Below are 20,525 nucleotides of genomic sequence, written 5' to 3' on the forward strand. Positions count from 1 at the left end.
ATCGCTTTAAGGAAAAACTCCGTTTGGGCTCTTTGACGGCCCGGGTCAATTTCGGAAAAATAAGTTTGAAACTCGGAGCAAAAGATCTGAAAATCTCCCACTCGGGTCAAGGCCCAAAAGTCCTCGAGTCAAACTCAAAAAGACCCAAGTTGACCCTGGTCAAACCCTGGTCAAATTTCTGGTGAAAGTCCCTTGACTAATCTCGGGTCAACCCTTGACTCTGACTAGTCATAGGCCGGACCAAGGGACAGCACGTTATATCGTGCTTTGTCCCTTGGCCAGACGCGCCTTAGCCTAGCTAGACGCGTCTTGCCCGGGTCAGATGCGTCCTAGACGCATCTGGCCCTAAGACAGACCCTAGGATGCGTCCTGGACGCATCCTAGTGGAGTTTGGTGCATAAGACGCATCCTAGACGCGTCTCGGGTGGGACGGCATGGGCATCCATCTTTGGATGCCCTTTGGACGCGTCCAGATGCGTCCTAGACGCGTCCAGATGCGTCCTAGACACGTCTGGGCGCTCCGGACACGTCCCAGACGCATCCGGACGCGCCAGTCGCATCCGAGGTGCGTCTGGAAGCTTCCAAACGCATCGTGCGGCACTTGACTTAGCTTCCTCCTAAGTATAAGTCTAAGCCGTAACCTTCCCAAATGCCTAAGTAACCTTGACTAAATAGGCAAAGACCCAAGAAAGATAAGCTTCCAAAGTGTGCACCAACTAAAGAGAACTTTGATCTTTATTACTAAGAACTCTTTATATACAAGAAGGCTTTTGGGCACGTTTCCCAAGTCACTCAACTCTCACACTATTGCTTTGAATCCTTACTTGGATGCTTTACAAATGAGGGGTGATCCCCTATTTATACTAGTTCCTATATACAATGGATGGTTGGGATTTACCCACATGTAACCAATCTAATGGCTATGTAAATCTCTAGATTACTTGGGCTCCAAGTATCTCTAGAAAACTCTCTCCCAAAATATCTCCATGCCATCTCTAGAATTCTTCTTGGGCTGGGCCAAAGAGATGCTCCAACTATGTACAATGCAGCCCGGAACATGTGTGCTGTTTGGGCTGCTAAGGAAGCTGCTGTTGATGCACCCGAAAAGGTTGCACACCCAAGCGGAGGTATCAAGTAGTAACCGGTAAAACCGGAGTCGATCCAAGGATAAGTTGGTAGTTTGGATATCGAAGGGTCTTATCCCTCGGTCTAGATATTACAAGCTAACTTAGACTAAAAAGGAAAAGAACAAAGGTAAACGAGGGTTTTGATTGAATAAACAATAAAGAAAACAATTAAAGCAAGTAAAACTAAACAATAAAGTAAACGGGCGAGAGAGATTCGAGAGAAGTGTCGGAGGAACAAGAGTCGGGAACAACAAGTGAGAGAAGTGTCGAGGTCCGGGAATCCGATGTGGTGAACCTACAACTATGTACGGTCTAATCGAATGGATTGATACAAACCTAGTCTCGATTCCTAAAGTGGATGTTCATAAGCACTACGTATGTCCGGAGATAATACTTAGTCAAATAAACTTCCTAAACGAACAAAACCGAATCATCGATCACATTGCCTAATTGATTAACTATGCGAAGTACTTGATAAGACACATGAAAAACGATTGAAACAAGTAATCGAAATAAGAGAACATCAATTTATTATCAAACACATTAAATTATCACAAACACAATCACAAATTCATCGCATTTCATCTCATTAACGACACACTTGATTTAGCTAACATGGTGAATAAGTAATAAATGAAAAGAAGATGATGAGAAATCCCCCTTTTTCGATGTGGTTCGAGGCTAGGTTCGTCGGAGAATTTGAGTAGTTAAGGTTCAGCCGATCTCCCCTTAGCAAATTTCTGGATTTCCCCTTAACAGTGCATAATGGGTCTCCCCGAGCAAAAATCAGATCTCCCCTTAGCAACCAGACTCATCTTCTTCATTTAAAACCCACCACCATTAAAGCTTCACCAAGCTTTATCTCTCTAAGAAATTTCAACCAAAAACCAAATCAAACACAAGGGGAAGCAAGCCAATGATGAGGGGAGTAGAAGCCCTAAGTTTTCCGGCCAAGAGAGTGACCGGAAAACCTTTGAAAATCCGGCCAAAATTTGAGAACAAATCCGGCCAAATAATATGAAATCCGGCTATAACACCCTGTCCCGAGCTGTCCCTAGCAGCTCCACGCGTCCCGTGCATGTTCCCTTGAAGTCCCGAGCAGCTTGCAGCCGCGACCTTGAAGATCCGAGCAAAGAAGATGAAGAACACAGAAGCTTGCATCGTGCTGAGGAAGGACCGGAGCTGCTGTTCGTGCTGGTATTGTGCAACCCCGAGCTCCGTCCCGTCTTGCAGCAGTTCCGAGCCAGCAGCTGTTCGTGCACTTCAATAGCTATCCCGAGCGTCTTCTTTGGTGTTCCGGCCTCCCGTGTTGCATCCCGAGCTGTTGCTCTTAAGCCGGCCAAGCTTGGCCGGCCTTGAGTGTTGGCCGGCCTAAGCTTGGCCGGCAGTCCTCCTCCTCTCTCTTTTCCCTCTTCAACCTTTAGCTCTAAACTCAAAAACTACCAAAACCCTAGAAAACCCTAGTCTATTCCCTCTAACTTTAGCTTTTTTTTTTTTGATGAGACCTCTAACTTTAGCTTGGTGAAGAAGATGATCAATAGTCTTTTTCTTTACTACTTGTGATCCTTTCTTTTTGACTCAAAACCCTAGTCAATGTTTGACTTTGACTCAGACTTTACTTTGAACCATAAAGAAGGTGCCTCCAAGATTTTTCCTTGTCATCTTCTTTGGGCTTGTGTGGGCTTTGGGGTTGGTTTAGAAACCAAGCGAGTGCCTTCATCTTGTCTCTACATTTAGAACCAAAGGGGGGGGGGGGGGGGGGGGGGGGGTGCCTTCAAGAAAAGACCTTAGCTTCTATCTTTCACATCTTCCCCGTCCAAACTCCGAATTGAATTCCGTTTTCACCGTCGGACTCGTCATTAACTCGTCTTGTCATTTGATTTGCTTGAAGTCTTTTTCTCTCGTTTTTGGCACATGAAATGATAGTGACGATTCGTTCCCTTTATTCCGATGTTCATGTCTAACTCCAAAATAGGTACCTAACATGAAAAACACATAAATAATTAGAAATACAACTCGAAAAGAACTAACTAATCAAAGTTAAGTGACCTAAATGTGGCTTTTTCACGCCACATCAACATCCCCAAACTTAGAATTTGCTAGTCCTCGAGCAAACAAACAAAACAAGACAATAAAGTAAACCTAGCTCACTTTCGGAGGACTCCCGGTTGCATTTAGCGTATGCAACAAGCCTTTAAACCCTTAGGTTACCCCTAAAGGACGAGTTTTGTCTCGTGAGGGTTTCCAGTGAATACACCCACAAAGTTCTAGATTTCCAAGAGACATAAGGGTTCAACTATCGATGCAAATAAGGTGATGATCAACAAGTGAGAGACTTAAGTATGTCAAGCATATGAACCAAACCAATAAACACAAAAGCATGCTAAGAGTCTCCTCACTAATAGTTTCATACTCAAGTGCAAATGTCTCATCATCATGAGTATCATCCAAGGCTAAAGTTACAAAACCTTGTTTCCTATCATAGCACATTTCGCCTCGACTTTAGCCTCACGGTCATACGCTCTTAAACATGAAATCACTCAAAATCGAATTGTAATGGTTCACTCTCATGTGTGAGCATGGAATAAAGTAAACTCAACACATACAAAAATTAAATGAGGATATCAAGTTCTAAAACGAAATGATCTCTTAGGAATGGAAATAACCACTAACGGAATGGGGAAGCTCACTCACCCTTCTCACCCACTCTACCCTCTAATAATGTCTCCTAAAGGTCAACGGATACAAGTGATGGAATGGAAGATGATGAAATCCCGAGAATGTCGACGCCTTCAACGATAAAAGAACACTCAAACAACTTTTAAACTTAACTTCTTGCATTGAATACTTTATTTTCATAACACTTACACAAACACAAAATAACACATATAACCAAACTTTCTTTTTTTTCTTTTGTTTTTTTCCTTTTTTTTCCTTCCTTTTCTCTTTTTCTTTTTTTCTTTCTTTTTCACTTTTTCTTTTATTTTTTTGCACACATATCCAAACACCAAAATAAAAATACAACTAGTATTCTCAACAAATCACCTTTACTTTCACATTTTGCTTTCACATTCTTTCTTCTTTACTTCTCATGCCTTCATTCTCGAGAGTAGTATGATGAATGGATGGTGGAGTATCCGTTTCCCTAAAGTTGACACCATTATCGGGTTTCATGGACTACAAGAGTAAGGTTTATTCGCTATCCTGATGTCACTCCTAGTGGCTAAGGAAGTTGAGCTCATGAGATCGTCTAAGCTCTTTTGAAAGTTGCGAAGTTGAGTAGCTCTTCATTCTACTCGGAGTTAGCGCGGAAGAGTACACTCAAAAGCAATAGAAAGGCTCAGATATCTCACATGGGTTGAAGTCTCCACTAATGACTATTTTAGGTCACTTAGAAGTGTTTCTTCTTCCTTAAGATGCTACTCACATGATAAGACACCAACACCAAAGGACTTAACATTCATGAAAAGGCTAAGAGCATGCATAAGGTTTATCAAGAAAGAACCACATGTATCAACATACTTAAAAATACCACTAGAGTCATACCAAATCTACCCAAAAATTTTCAAATTTGGTCAATTTGTTGAACCCTCGTGTCTTTTGAAATCTAAGGTCATGATGTCATGCGACCAAAAGGTCGTATCCCCATCCCCAAACTTAAAACTAACATTGTCCTCAATGTTCTAAGCATATGTTCACTAAAATATAAGAGGTACAATAAGTTAAAGAGAAGAGTGGAAGGATATTACCATAGCCGAAGGAGATAAAAGATAATACTACCAAGATTTGTGTATTCGAGTTCCAAGTTGATGATGAGCCCAACGCCATCCCCAAACTTGGAACGAACCACGTCCCAAAAGTATACAAATTGAGAAACGCTCCTAACACATCAATAATAGAATAAGAATGAAACATAAACATGACCATATAAAAATGACCACTCACGCGGGATCACTCGATTGCATCAAGCTATGCAACTAGCCTTTTAGTTTCTCGTATGCACGAGAGCACGAGTTTTGTCTCGTGGAGGCTTTTCAGAGATGCTACCCACAAACATCAAGGTCCCACCTCAATAGACCAACCAATCATATAACAAAAGACGAAAGATTTGGGGGTCCTCCCAAAGAAAAGATGTAACCGGTAAGAACCGTCTCACAACAATGTAATGACATTGGTACATAAGTGAGACGGTAAAAAATAAGAGGTAATCCCCAAACTTGGATGATGACAATGCAACAAAGTTTGATATAATAACAGGGAAAACATGCATTTCACTAAAAGGATCTACATATGTATGAGATATTGGTTGAGATGTCGAACTAAAACCTAAGGGGTTGCCCATAAGGCTCGAGACTAAGTCAGAAGTTTCCTTAAGTGAGGGTTCAACCAATCCTTTAAACACTATTCTTGTCTCGATATCATATGTGTCCTTAGGGAAATCTATAGCCCCGCTCAAGAGGGCATCCACATCTCGTCCATTTTTACTAGCTACAAAGGTCTCAGGTAAAAAATTAGTCATGTCGTTATGATTCTCCTGAGCACTAGTAGTATTGTCCCTCTTAACTATCAATGCAAGCATATTCATATCACGAGTAGGGAACAATTGTTTATGAAAAGTGGAATGAGGTTCATCAACTAGTTCAGACTCAGATTTCGACTTTAAAACCTCGTTATGTCCATCTCCTCTCTCGGAATTTGTAAGATCCTCGGGTATGCCTACCTTCATAGGAGTATCCAATCTAATCATTTCATCACTTCCAAGAATGAAGTTGGACTTAACATTAGCACTAGGTGTATTACCCTCACCTGTACCCTTGAGATCTGTTGGAGTTTGGGGTTGTGAAACCCTTTTCTCGATGTCTTTTAATTTTTCCTCCATCTCTTTAAGGGCGTGCAAGGTGTTTTGGCTAATCTGAGTTTCTGCCTCATAAAATGATTTCGAAACATCTTCAAGAGTCCTCTCGTGATGAGACGCATAAGAACTAACTAAGGGCTCTTGAAGATTCTCATAATCATTGGTAAAGACATCACTCCTCGAACCTACAGGCTTCATATGAGTGTTTACGACATTTGTGCACCCTAGCGAGACATCTCGACAAAGAGAAATAGTAGGGCATTTACTCGCTAGGTGTTCTCGACTTGCACAAATGCTACAGACACTATGAATCGCTAAATCATCATCATGCATATCTATGAATTCTTTCCGAACCATGTATGCAATTTTATCTTCTACTTCCCCATTCTCCTTTAAAAACCATATGCCTCCTTTTGAGTAATGGTTTCCTTCGGCTATATCTCCGTCACTCTTAAAGAGTGTGTCCCAATCTTGGGCCTTCTCCGCTAAGAGGTCGAGATACTCCCAAGCCTCATTAGGACTTTTACTCATAAACTCTCCGTTGCACATCACTTCCACGAAGTGTATCATTTTGGAGGTCAAACCATTGTAAAAGAACCCGATGACCCTCCATATTTCATAGTTATGATGTGGACATGCGAGAAGGAGGTCTTTAAATCTCTCCCAACACCCAAAGAAGGTCTCCTCTTTGTGTTGCTCAAAATTCATAATTTCTCTTCTTAAGGTGTTGGTTCGATGGATTGGGAAAAACTTTTTCAAAAACGCCCTAGTCATCTCATCCCAACTTCTTATAGTCCTAGGCCTTAGAGAATGAAACCATATCTTCGACTTTTCTTTCAATGATAATGGAAATAGTTTGAGCTTAGCGACTTCCTCAAGTACTCCATTGATTGAGAGTATCGAGCAAATCTCATCGAACTCTCTCAAATGAAAATATGGATCTTCATTCTCTAGGCCTCGAAATATAGGAAGTAATGGAATAATCTCAGGGTCTATGTCTAAATTACACTCATAACTCGGAAATATGATGCATGAAGGTATGCTAGCCATATTAGGTTCACGGTAGTCTCTAAGACTTCTAAGTGGTCGATGAACCTTATACCCATCATTCCAACTATCATTCCCATAAACATCCATTGAAGCACAATTAAAGCAAAATGCAAGCAATCACAAGTTTTCAATTCAACTACTATCAATAATAGACAAGATGCAAATGCACTTAAGCCGCTCAAATAGGTAAAGGTTAAGGAACGATACTAGAGGTGGCGTTTGTTACCACAATTTGGTCCTCTTCCCTTTTCTTGTGTCTCCCTTTATATCCCCAAACTTGTTAACTTTCGTCCTTTAGAGCTCCTTGGATGAGTACCTTAGAGAAATTCAAAAAAATTAAGAAGAAACTACGAAAACAAACAAAAAAAAAACGTCTAAGTAAACAAATAACACCAAACTAATGAAAAACACGACAAACGATATTCAAACTAATAGACCTATCCCCGGCAGCGGCGCCAAAAACTTGATGCACCCGAAAAGGTTGCACACCCAAGCGGAGGTATCAAGTAGTAACCGGTAAAACCGGAGTCGATCCAAGGATAAGTTGGTAGTTTGGATATCGAAGGGTCTTATCCCTCGGTCTAGATATTACAAGCTAACTTAGACTAAAAAGGAAAAGAACAAAGGTAAACGAGGGTTTTGATTGAATAAACAATAAAGAAAACAATTAAAGCAAGTAAAACTAAACAATAAAGTAAACGGGCGAGAGAGATTCGAGAGAAGTGTCGGAGGAACAAGAGTCGGGAACAACAAGTGAGAGAAGTGTCGAGGTCCGGGAATCCGATGTGGTGAACCTACAACTATGTACGGTCTAATCGAATGGATTGATACAAACCTAGTCTCGATTCCTAAAGTGGATGTTCATAAGCACTACGTATGTCCGGAGATAATACTTAGTCAAATAAACTTCCTAAACGAACAAAACCGAATCATCGATCACATTGCCTAATTGATTAACTATGCGAAGTACTTGATAAGACACATGAAAAACGATTGAAACAAGTAATCGAAATAAGAGAACATCAATTTATTATCAAACACATTAAATTATCACAAACACAATCACAAATTCATCGCATTTCATCTCATTAACGACACACTTGATTTAGCTAACATGGTGAATAAGTAATAAATGAAAAGAAGATGATGAGAAATCCCCCTTTTTCGATGTGGTTCGAGGCTAGGTTCGTCGGAGAATTTGAGTAGTTAAGGTTCAGCCGATCTCCCCTTAGCAAATTTCTGGATTTCCCCTTAACAGTGCATAATGGGTCTCCCCGAGCAAAAATCAGATCTCCCCTTAGCAACCAGACTCATCTTCTTCATTTAAAACCCACCACCATTAAAGCTTCACCAAGCTTTATCTCTCTAAGAAATTTCAACCAAAAACCAAATCAAACACAAGGGGAAGCAAGCCAATGATGAGGGGAGTAGAAGCCCTAAGTTTTCCGGCCAAGAGAGTGACCGGAAAACCTTTGAAAATCCGGCCAAAATTTGAGAACAAATCCGGCCAAATAATATGAAATCCGGCTATAACACCCTGTCCCGAGCTGTCCCTAGCAGCTCCACGCGTCCCGTGCATGTTCCCTTGAAGTCCCGAGCAGCTTGCAGCCGCGACCTTGAAGATCCGAGCAAAGAAGATGAAGAACACAGAAGCTTGCATCGTGCTGAGGAAGGACCGGAGCTGCTGTTCGTGCTGGTATTGTGCAACCCCGAGCTCCGTCCCGTCTTGCAGCAGTTCCGAGCCAGCAGCTGTTCGTGCACTTCAATAGCTATCCCGAGCGTCTTCTTTGGTGTTCCGGCCTCCCGTGTTGCATCCCGAGCTGTTGCTCTTAAGCCGGCCAAGCTTGGCCGGCCTTGAGTGTTGGCCGGCCTAAGCTTGGCCGGCAGTCCTCCTCCTCTCTCTTTTCCCTCTTCAACCTTTAGCTCTAAACTCAAAAACTACCAAAACCCTAGAAAACCCTAGTCTATTCCCTCTAACTTTAGCTTGGTGAAGAAGATGATCAATAGTCTTTTTCTTTACTACTTGTGATCCTTTCTTTTTGACTCAAAACCCTAGTCAATGTTTGACTTTGACTCAGACTTTACTTTGAACCATAAAGAAGGTGCCTCCAAGATTTTTCCTTGTCATCTTCTTTGGGCTTGTGTGGGCTTTGGGGTTGGTTTAGAAACCAAGCGAGTGCCTTCATCTTGTCTCTACATTTAGAACCAAAGGGGGGGGGGGTGCCTTCAAGAAAAGACCTTAGCTTCTATCTTTCACATCTTCCCCGTCCAAACTCCGAATTGAATTCCGTTTTCACCGTCGGACTCGTCATTAACTCGTCTTGTCATTTGATTTGCTTGAAGTCTTTTTCTCTCGTTTTTGGCACATGAAATGATAGTGACGATTCGTTCCCTTTATTCCGATGTTCATGTCTAACTCCAAAATAGGTACCTAACATGAAAAACACATAAATAATTAGAAATACAACTCGAAAAGAACTAACTAATCAAAGTTAAGTGACCTAAATGTGGCTTTTTCACGCCACATCAGCTGTCTGGGCTGTTGTGGTGCTCTCTGGTAGCTGCTGTCCGGCCCACTTAGCTGCTGTTTTGTGCTCCAATCATGTGGGCTGTGACATTCTCCCCCACTTAAGCCGCAGACGTCCTCGTTGCGGTCTCCTCATGGTACTTGGCGATAAGATCCTTATGTTGCCATAAGGTGTCTTCATGCTCCCAGCTTGCTTCACTGTCTGGTAGCCCCTTCCATCGCACTAAGTACTCCTTATAGACGCGTCCTGCTCTGGAAACCCGCCGATGGGACTCGATGCTTTCTACCTCTTTGTCAAAGGAGGTAGTCATTGTCACAGGTGCTCTGCTGCTCTGGGCCCTGGTTGCATCTTCTGGATCCGCATGATAAGGCTTGAGGCAGCTTACATGAAAGACGGGATGGATTTTGAGATGTGCTGGAAGTTCCAACCTGTAAGATGCCTTCCCGACCTTCTTAAGTATGGGGAATGGTCCCTCATACCTCCTGATCAGCCTCTTGTGCACCCTTCGAAGGGACTTGAACTGATTTTGGTTGAACTTGAGCATCACCAAGTCTCCAACCTAAAACTCCAAAGGACGCCTCTTTTGATTAGCGTATTTCTTCATCTTCTTGGCGGCCTTCTCTAAGTAAGATCTGTCAACGTCAAGCTCCTCTTGCCATCCTTTGGCAACCTGAAAGGCTGTCGGGCTTTCACCCTTATACCCACCTGCAAGAGTAAGTGGGGTGAGTGGTTGTTGGCCTATAGCCAACTCAAAAGGACTATGCCCAGTCGATTCACTCTTCTGCAGATTATAGCAAAACTGGGCAATGTCTAGGAGCTCCACCCAATTCCTTTGGTTGGCTGTGACGAAGTGCCTTAAGTATAGCTCTAAGAGTGTATTGAATCGTTCCGTCTGCCCATCTGTCTGAGGATGGAAGCTCGTAGAGAAAGATAGCTCCGACCCAAGTAACTTGAATATCTCCGTCCAAAATTTGCCAGTGAACCTTGGGTCCCGATCACTAACAATGTTGGCTGGTATACCCCAATACTTGACTACATGCTTCACAAATAACCTTGCGGCTTGTTCGGCAGTGCAGTCGGTAGGTGCAGCGATGAAGGTAGAATACTTGGTGAAACTGTCAACAACCACAAGTATGGAACCTAACCCATCAAATTTGGGTAAGGTAGAAATGAAGTCCAAAGAGACACTTGCCCAAGGCTTCTCTGCTATAAGAAGTGGCTCCAATAGTCCTGCTGCCTCCTTCTCCTCCACTTTATCTTGCTGGCATATGAGGCAGGTTCTCACATAGGATTCCACATCCTCCATCATCTTTGGCCAATAGTATCTCAGCTCGAGCAATGCCATAGTCCTCCTCTGGCCTGGATGTCCTGCCCATCTGGTATCATGACATTCCCTTAGGAGTGTCCGACGGAGATCCCCGTACTTTGGCACATAAAGCTTGTTCCTTTTTGCAAAGAGAAGACCATTATCCACCCAGAACTTCTTGGTCTTCCTTTCACGAGCGGCCCGCATTAGCTTCTGTGCATGGGAGTCGTGTTGAAGTCCCTCCCGTATCCGGTCCAGGTATAAAGTATCGGGTTGGCTGACTATTGCACAAAGCCTTGAGGATGCTATCTCTGCCTTTCGACTTAGTGCATCAGCAACATGGTTGGTGTGGCCTGGCTTATATTCCATCTTCATGTCGAACTCTGCCAGAAAGTCTTGCCACCTTGCTTGCTTAGGACTTAGTTTCTTCTAGGTCTGGAAGTAGCTTGTGGCAACATTGTCAGTGTACACTGTGAAGAAGTTGCCCAGAAGATAGTGCCTCCATGTCCTTAAGCAGTGCACCACAGCTGTCATCTCTTTTTCTTGGACCGTGTAGCACCGCTCCGTATCGTTAAGCTTCGGACTTTCATAAGCAATGGGATGACCATCCTGCATAAGAACACCTCCAATAGCAAAGTCAGAAGCATCTGTATAAACCTCGTAAGGTCTAGTATGATCTGGCAAGCTAAGTACGGGCTCTTTCATAACAGCTTGCTTTAGATCATCAAAGGCAGCTTGGCATTTATCAGTCCACAACCAAGCTTGGTTCTTCTTTAGAAGATCAGTGGGTGGGGCAGCTCTTTTGGAATATCCCTCGATGAACCGCCGGTAATAGTTAACAAGCCCCAAGAAGGACCTTAGTTGGGTCACTTTGGTTGGCTCCTCCCAACCTTGAATGGCTTGTATTTTCTTTTCATCCATCCATATTCTCCCTTCTCCTATCCAATGACCAAGGAAGGCAACCTTGGTGGAAGCAAAGGAACCCTTCTCTCTTTTGACATAGAGAGAGTTCTCCCTTAGTACTTGAAAGACAATTCGTAGGTGCTTGAGGTGTTCCTCCATGGTATGACTGTATATTACTATATCATCAAGGTAAACAACTACGAATTTGTCTAAGTAAGGATGGAATACCTTGTTCATGAGGGTGCAGAATGTGGCAGGAGCATTTGTTAAACCAAAGGGCATAACTAGGAATTCATAAGCTCCATACCTGGTGACACAAGTGGTCTTGGGCTCATCTCCTTCGGCTATTCGTACCTGGTAGTAGCCTGACCTCAAGTCCAGCTTCGAAAAGATCCTTGCACCACCTAATTGATCAAACAAGTCCTCCACCCGTGGGATAGGATATTTGTTTTTTACTGTCACCTTGTTCAGTGCCCGGTAGTCGATGCATAGACGTAAACTCCCATCGTGTTTCTTCTGAAAGAGCACTGGCGCCCCCATAAGGTGATTTGGAAGGCTGGATAAATTCTGCGTCAAGTAGCTCCCTGAGTTGCTTCCTCAACTCTGCCAACTCAGGAGGTGCGATCCTGTAAGGGGCCAAGGCAGGCGGCTTGGACCCCGGCTCCAACTCGATCTCATGGTCCACCTCTCTCCTTGGTGGAAGCTTCTTTGGCAGCTCATCTGGCATAATGTCCTTGTACTCGTCAAGGACAACTTGAACATCAGTAGGGGCTGGTCCTTCAGCCCCATCAGGTTCCTCTTTAAGTGTGGCAAGGAATGTCTCTTCTCCTTTGGCAAGTCCCCTGCTAAGCTGTATAGCTGAAAGAGATCCTCCCGTTGCCTTTGCCCGAACAGCAGGTACCATACATGGTGACTTCTCATCATGGATGCTTACAACGTTCAAGTAAGGGCTGATGGTTGCTTTGGCATGCTCCATGAAATCCAACCCAAGGACAACCTTGAAGTCATTCATGTCTGCTACCATGAAGTCCACAGTACCACTCCAAGTGCCAATCTTTAGTGATACATTTCGTGCTACTCCATGCACGGTCTTAGGAGGCGAGTTCACAGCCTTCATCTTACTCGCGTCTCTTTCATACTTGAGTCCCAATCTCCTAGCCTCATCTGGGACAATGAAGTTATCTGTGGCTCCACAATCGGTCATGGCCCTAGTAGCTTTTCCACCAAGTAGGATGTCGACATACATAAGGCTCCTCCCTTTCCTGGGTTTGGTGGGTTGGGTTCCCTTGAGGGCATTGAGACTAATGGAACCCATGTGTGGCTCTTCTTGACTCTCACCAGGTTCAGCCAGAAGAGAATTGAGCTTAGCTCTTATGGGACAGTCGAAGGAGATGTGATCTCCTGAGCATAGGAAGCATTTCTTTGGTCGGTCTGTCGTTTTCCATTTGCCCTTCCAGTCCCTTGGACCTTTCTGACCTTCCTTAGGGGCATCTCTACGGGTGTCCCTCGGTGGTTGCTTGCTTTCTCCCCCACTTTTGCCCTGGTTGGCCTTAGATGGTTTGGTCTTGGTACTTTGGTCAGACCTATATGTATAGTCATCAAGCTTCTCTACAGTACAAAGGGCAGTGGGTAGGTCTTCAACCCCTCTTCTTCGTAACTCAGTTGCAGCCCAGGGTTTGAGACCATGGAGAAAGAAGTAAAGTCGGTCTTCATCGGTCATGTGAGTTTTATCAAGCACAAGGGCATTGAATTGTTTGACATAGTCAGTGGTGCTACCTGTATGCTTGAGATTCATCAGCTTGTCTCGAGCCCGATACTCAACATTCTCTGGGAAGAATTGTGCTTTGAACTCCTTTTTGAAGTCTTCCCAAGAGTCCATCCTGCAGAGTCCCTTCTCGATTTCGCCCGATTTGCGTCGCCACCATGTTAAGGCATCTCCCTTCAGGTTCATGGCTGTTGTGCTCACCATGGATTCTGGGTCCTCACGGTAGATAGCCTTGAAGTACTGCTCCATATGCCATATGAAGTTGTCAACCTCTTTGGCATTCCGAACTCCAGTAAAGCTCTCAGGCTCAGGCACCTTGACCCTTGGTCCATCCCTAGTTGAGGGTCCTCCGCCATTCGCCACGGCCTTCTCTAGCAGAGCAATCCGGGCCCTTAACTCAAATGGGGGAGAGCCTAGGGTTTTCTGAATCCGTTCTCCTAACAATTCTAACGACAATTTATTTGGATTTAATTAGCGAATTTTATATATAACTCAGATTCTAGTCCATGAATGGTCTAAAAATCCGGAAGATTTTATCATGAAAAGCAATAAAAATATTAATAAATCATATCGATAAAATTACTTATGAAGAACTTCATCTAAAACCCTAGATAGAGAATTAATTACTCATAGACATTATATAAAAATATTGGAAAATAAAGTAAAGAGAGGGAGAAGAAAACTTAACTTTTCGCTATTTTAGAACCAAACAGAGCCTAAGGAAGTGATTTCCTTCTGATTTTCAGGGAATTCTGCCAAACGCACCCCTAGGGAAAACGATTTTCTCGTCTTCCCGGAAATATTTTCCTCTCTGAGAAAATTATTTTCTCAACTTCCTTAACTCTCTTCCTCTCTCTAAACTTTCTGTTTTATCTCTCTATTCTTAGTCTCTCTCTCTGTAATCTCTCTATCTCTCACAAACAAAGAGATTAAAAGAAAAAAAGATTATAATGGTTAGAGTTAAAAAAAACTTCTCTCTCTCTCTACTGTTCTATCTCTCAGCTGAGATACAACTTTTCTTCTCTCTCTCTCTATTGTTCTATCTCTCAGCCGAGATAAGAGGAATAACCAATCTCTCTCTCTCTACCTTTGTTTCTGTCTAACCCGAGATGAAGAACAGTGATTATGATGATTATTCAAACATAAGTAATATGATCAAAATTGATTTTAACTGAAGCTTCTTCAAGAATGATTCATAACAACTCAATCAAACATCTCTGTTACTCTCTTTCCCTCACTACAAATCTCTCTTCCTCTCACTATTGATCTTTTCTTTCTCTCACAAAAAGGAAAAATTACAGGAGAAGAAGAAGAAGGATAGGTGATGATGGTGATCGTTGCTTACTGTTTCTCCCCAGCCGAGTGATCCTTTATCTCTCTCTATCTCTCTGATATTTCTGTGTTGATTGAGCTAGAGAGAATGATCTCCACCCAAGATGAGATGATTTTTAGTCCCAGCCGAGATAAGATGATATAACCGTGGCTCCCTCTTCAGTTTATGTAGAGAAAGAATGATCTCGGTTTTCTCTCTCTAAACCGAGATGAAGATGATTTATTTCCTTCTCTCTCTCTCCAACTTTCTATTCTTTTAAAAATATTCCTTTCTGATTCCTTCCATTTCTGATTCTTTCCATAAGTTCTCTCTCGGGCTTTATCTCTCTACTTTCCTTCTTTGTTTAAACAAAAATCTCCATCTCTGTCTCGGTTCTTTCTCTCTCTATATAGTTTCTAAATTTGAGTGAGAAGATAAGAGAGAAAGGAGAAGGACAACCAGAGTGGTCACGGGTTGTAGTTGGCTGCGATTCCGTGCTTCGCGGAGTAATGAAGTGCAATAAGACCACTGACCGAGATGGCTGATCCACGCGGTCTCTCTTCCTGTCCGTCAGATCTTTGCGAGGATTACCGGGGTCGTGATGCACCTGATCCCGTCCCATAAAGAACCTCGCGTCCCCCCTACTATGCCCGAAATTATCCCGTACGTTATCTGATCCGTCAAACCAATGCCACGTGTCTGTGAAAAGCCCTAAGTTGATCGAATTTTGACCAAATCTTTGACCCAATATAATTATCTCATCCGGACTCCGATTTAACCTCCGTTTTCTCCGTTCGACTCGTCTTGGACTCTACTTTCACATGAGCACTAATATTGACCAGAATACCCTTGTCCTTAAAATGACTAAAATGCCCCTCAAGTATGTCTTTATCACAATGTTTTCGCATCGAACTCCGTAAATGAGACCTGAGAAAGAAAATCAAACAAATAATCAGAGTAACCGCTCGAACTGGACTAACTAACCCGAGTTAAGAGATTCAAATGAGACTGTTTCATGTCTCATCAGAATGCCCTATAATATTCCGTTATATAAGGAGATAATGTTTGAGAGAAGGACATAATTATATTTACACTACAAGATGTTTGGAAAAAATCTGCCATTATATAAGGAGAGAAAGTTTGAGAGAATGAAAGTAGTTTAGATTGGAGAGAGTAAATATGTTTAAAAAGGAAAAAAATATATGGAGAGAGAAATTCGAAATTAGTTAAAAGTTGAAGAGAAAAATTCGAAATTGGTTAAAAATTTGAGAGAAAATAGAAATTGTAGAGGGAAAGAAACAGTAAAGTAATTCTAAAGAGAAAGAAATTAGTTGAGATTGGAGAGAGAAATATGTGTAGGAGAAAAATATAATAAATAATTATGGAAAGAGTAGAGAGAGAATGTCGTAAACGGCAAATTTTGTAATGCTAATTCTATGAGTTCGTGGAAAGTACAAGATTTGATGAGAGGTGCGTCAAACTTGTTTTCAGAAATTTTCAGATATCTCGGGCATTTTTCAATGGCAATCGTAATATTTGAAATCTCGAAAGTTGTTTCCGAAATTTTGTCTCTCTCTCTGACGCTGTGGACCTGTCGCTAATACTCTGGCATCCGCGGACTGTGCTCTCATTTCATGGCCTATTTTGTCTTGCTAGCCCAATTTTTCCTAAATAATGTTTGTTTGAGATATAAGTTTCTTTTTCCGTCAGAAACTACTATTTTTATCATCACTGGAGATGTGACATATGGGTTTGGATAGATTTTTTTTTTGACAAAAAAAATTTAATTTAATTTAACCGAATTGAGATACAATTGAGTTGCTACATTACATTGGAATGTTGGAATTATTCCAAACATTATTTAAGTTAAAAGTAAGACTATAATGAGACTTTGTCTCTCTAACTTGTAGAGAGGGAAAGTAGATCTAGATTGTTTCTTGCTGGATAATCAAACTTTGAAAGCAATCGACGAAGGAAAGGTGCCTCTTCTGTATGGTTTCTGCCTCATCTTCCCCAAAAATCGTTTTATAACTTCACTATTATCTAGATCTTGTTCTGTTTCAAGTTGAATAGCAGTGACTTCTGTGCCTTGATCTTTTGACAGGAGGAAATGGCTCGCCCAGCCTTTAAGAGGATTTCTTCTAAAGCTTCTTATTGATCTCATCTCTTATGCTTAATATTACTATCTAGACTTGTCTGAGCCAACTTATTTCAGGATCTAGTGTATAAATTTCTAAGAATACTCTCTTATCTCTTTGTGTTCTTCCTCATCTTCCTGGTTTGTTCTCCAGAAGATTCTTTGTTACTCTCTCACCCTTCTTTCTCAGTCATGATATGTTAACCTTGTTAGGATGGTAGTAGATGAATTTTTCTTTTTGGGTTTGTTCGAAGTTTTTGTTCATGATTTCCTTGTCGTCGTCGAGTTCAGCGATTCCGATTGCCTTCGTAGTTTCCGGCCAACTGTAGAAGACATAGCACATGTCTCCTGTGTAGAGCTTGTTCCTTCTGAATGCTACACGCGTCCCTACACGTGTGCTTACACTTGCTCTCCCACTTTGGTCGATTATTACAACTTAATGGACTTGGCGATATGTTCTGGGCCCAACTCACTTACTTGCCTTTTGGCCTATATGAGTCACTATTTCGGGCATTCTTTTGATCAAGGAATTTCTTCTCGAGCGTGGGTCTTATTCGTGTTGGGCAGACCATTCGACCCTGGTAGATTGTTTAGTTCTACCTACCAAGATACTATTAGAGCTGATTGCTTCTCTTCGGGAAAGGGATACATCTCTTTAATTGCTCTCGAAATTGAAATGTTCTTTACTTGTCATGGAATACAAATCTAGTAACACTCTCTCCACCTTTAGTAGCCATGCTACTTCTTTTAACTGGTTCACTCCAGTCTTTCGACTTGAATTTGATCAGTGACCCTAAATACCAGGTATCCAAATTTTCTTCCTTTGGTAGACATTTCGGTATTATTTCTCTATCGAGAGAAGTCTGGAGGGTAACCTTGGAGTCTCATGATTCCGAAATCTGGAATTTATATATCTTCTCCGAAGATGATAATTTCCTATATCACCCTACATGGGAGTTGTTCGTTTTTGTGTTTTTGGGACATGTATGGATAGATCAGTTTTGAAGTCTTATGGAGATGGGCTGTTTTCGTGGGATCTCATGCTCGACTATGGATGAGTTGCAATGGACCCAAACTTTGCTGATTATTTATCCGTTGAGTTCTGTTGCTTCATATCCTCTTGTGAATGATGGTTGGACTACTAGATACTACATAGTTAGTCCGACGGCTTATCGTACAACCAAGAGGGTTACATTGAGGAGAATTAATTTTAAGTTGTATCTTTCAGCTTTTATCTCCTTTGTTGTAACTTTGTTTTCCCTTCTGTAAACTCTTGTTATATAAATAATACGATGTTTACCGTTGTCTAAAAAAAAGTAAGACTATAATGAGCCATCAAGTGTGGCATGTGGAGATGGGTAATTCCATCAAGTTTGGCATGTGCCAATGGCGTATACACCACTTAATTTATGAGAACACTAGAAACTGGGGTTTATATCAGTAATATTTTGGCAAAAAGGGTCAACATGGAACACCACATATTATTGGGTGTCTATATCAAATTAACCCACAAACAAACACTACGTGTGGCGGTGTGGGTAGGGTTTCCTAATCCTACTGAAATTCTGTTATCAAATTAACCCACATATTATTGGGTGTCTATATCAGTGAAGTTATTAGATTTCAAAAAAATAAGTACTGTTTGTACTACTTCATCTCTCTCATACTACTTTCCATCGAGCTCCCTAAATCGTTCCCCACGAAAGCATATGCCATCTCAAAATCAAACTTGATTTCAGAATAAGACTAAGAAATAAGAAACACAATCTCCATCGGTAACAACAAAACAGATTCTTCTAGTATATCAATACCACTACGAGTACTATTTTTAAATCTTCTCCTATATATCTATGATCAAGTAAGGTTTGTATCTGTAAGTTCTTCTTGACCTTCTATAAATATCTATTTATATTCTATCTATGGAGCTGCAACCGAAAAACATATCCACTACGAATACTATCTTAAAAGCTTTTGTGAGACGGTTGAAGTGCTGGTTTCTTCGTAGCAGCGAGGCGAGAGCCATGATAATCCTGCCAGAAGATATCATCTTCAACATCCTCTTGAGATGTCCTGTGAAATCTCTAGTTCGGTTCAGATGTGTATCTAAATTTTGGTTTGACCTAATCACAAACCCTAATTTTATTAAGATCCAACTAGATTACTCTATCCAAAACGACAAATTTAATCTATTGCTGACTAATTCCAGACTAAATGGCGAATTTTACTCAATTGCTTATGATCCATCGTTCTGTTTTGATCAACAAGAGGTGATCATTAAGCTGTTTCCGGATGCTAAAATTGTTGGTTCTTGTAATGGCTTGATTTGCATAGTAAATACATGTTGTTTCGAGTATCCTATTCTTTTCAATCCCTCTACTACTGAATACAAGGAAATTCCATCGCCACCATTACTAGGTGAAGAAACTTCATGCTTATATTGTTTTGGTTACGATCATGTGATTGATGACTACAAATTGATAACTTTTGTGTCATTATATCCACTTAAGGTTTCTAAAGTGCAAGTCTATACTTTAGGATCAAATTCATGGCGAACCAATCCATCCGTTATTCCATATGATTTTCAGTTTGACTGGAATGATCACATCCCTGTGGTTTTGAATGGATCTTTTCATTGGTTTCTCGAACCTTACACGTCCATAATTTCTTTCGACATTGTCAAAGAGATATTCAATGAGTTACCATTACCTGCTAACTATAGCTATTCAGCTGAGCTGTTCCTGACCAATGTAAGTGCGTTGAGAGGAAGCCTTTGCTTACTCAAAAATCTTAATAAGGATGGCATCGAATTCTGGGAGATGAAAGAGTATGGAGTGGTTGAATCTTGGACTAAAATGTTTATTACCTCACCCACAAATGTTTATCACTCGAATCCTATAGAATTATCAAAGAATGGAGAAATCTTATTGGATATTCATGGAGGTGATATTTATGAAGATAGTTATCCTGAAGACGGGTTATATATGTTAGTTTCGTCTGATGGAGAGCCTCAAAAAGGTAGACTCGTTAAAGTGCATAGTACTTTTGATAAGGAAGCTGAAACGACTTACGTGGATAGCCTAGTTTCTCTCAACTCTCATACTTACTTGGGAAATAATATGAAACTTTGTGAAGAAAAGAAATGTTCTGGAAGATATCGAAGGCGAAAAGGAGGTGATTTTTCATAAGGACACAAGTGTTGGGGATGCTATTATCTTGTAACAGCATTCCATGTTTTTTTTCCTGTGGCATGAACTCATGTTATCCTTTTTTGTGGTTTAGATGTTTCTTTAATGTTTATGCCATATAAATATACAAGTCAATAACTGTTTTTTCATTGCCAACATATATGTCTCACCAAAAATAGTGCGTTACAATAACTTTCTCACATGTTTCTAAGGTTGTGTTTGTTTCTTAACAAAATATAGATCTAAAATCTGAATTGTTGCCCTATTCAAATTTCATATGTTTGTTTTTTATTTTTATAAAAATCGGAAAAATGAGCTAAACGGGCTTGTCATCTATAAGGCTTGGATAAAGCCCAT

General features: G+C 41.3%; 2 protein-coding genes across 3 annotated transcripts in view; one reads left to right on the forward strand and one right to left on the reverse strand.

The window, feature by feature from the left end:
* LOC147567038 (uncharacterized) overlaps positions 1-15,270 on the reverse strand; it is a 28,729-nt gene extending 13,459 nt beyond the window's left edge. The window contains exons 1-2 of one of the 2 annotated variants that reach the window (XM_086653659.1): positions 14,223-14,525; positions 13,948-14,160 (exon numbers count right to left, since the gene is read on the reverse strand). The gene's annotated coding sequence lies outside the window, so the exon portion shown is untranslated. Of the gene's footprint in view, positions 1-13,947; positions 14,161-14,222; positions 14,526-14,772 lie in introns of those variants that run through there. The other variant, XM_086653658.1, reaches the window with a different exon arrangement.
* Positions 15,271-18,691: 3,421 nt separating this feature from the next.
* On the forward strand, positions 18,692-20,168 carry LOC147567039 (F-box/kelch-repeat protein At3g06240-like). Its single transcript, XM_086656674.1, has one exon. It carries the CDS (start codon positions 18,903-18,905, stop codon positions 20,166-20,168), a length of 1,266 nt encoding a protein of 421 aa, XP_086512800.1. The 5' UTR covers positions 18,692-18,902.
* The last annotated feature ends 357 nt before the right edge of the window (positions 20,169-20,525 follow it).

This window comes from Eschscholzia californica, unplaced genomic scaffold, assembly GCF_041429995.1.
Source record: "Eschscholzia californica isolate CP2 unplaced genomic scaffold, dmEscCali1.0.p SCAF_1, whole genome shotgun sequence".
In the NCBI taxonomy this organism is placed as follows: Eukaryota; Viridiplantae; Streptophyta; class Magnoliopsida; order Ranunculales; family Papaveraceae; genus Eschscholzia; species Eschscholzia californica.

Coding starts and splice junctions, on each gene's coding strand:
- LOC147567039 (XM_086656674.1), top strand. CDS start 18,903: ATGGAGCTGCAACCGAAAAACATATCCACTACGAATACTATCTTAAAA.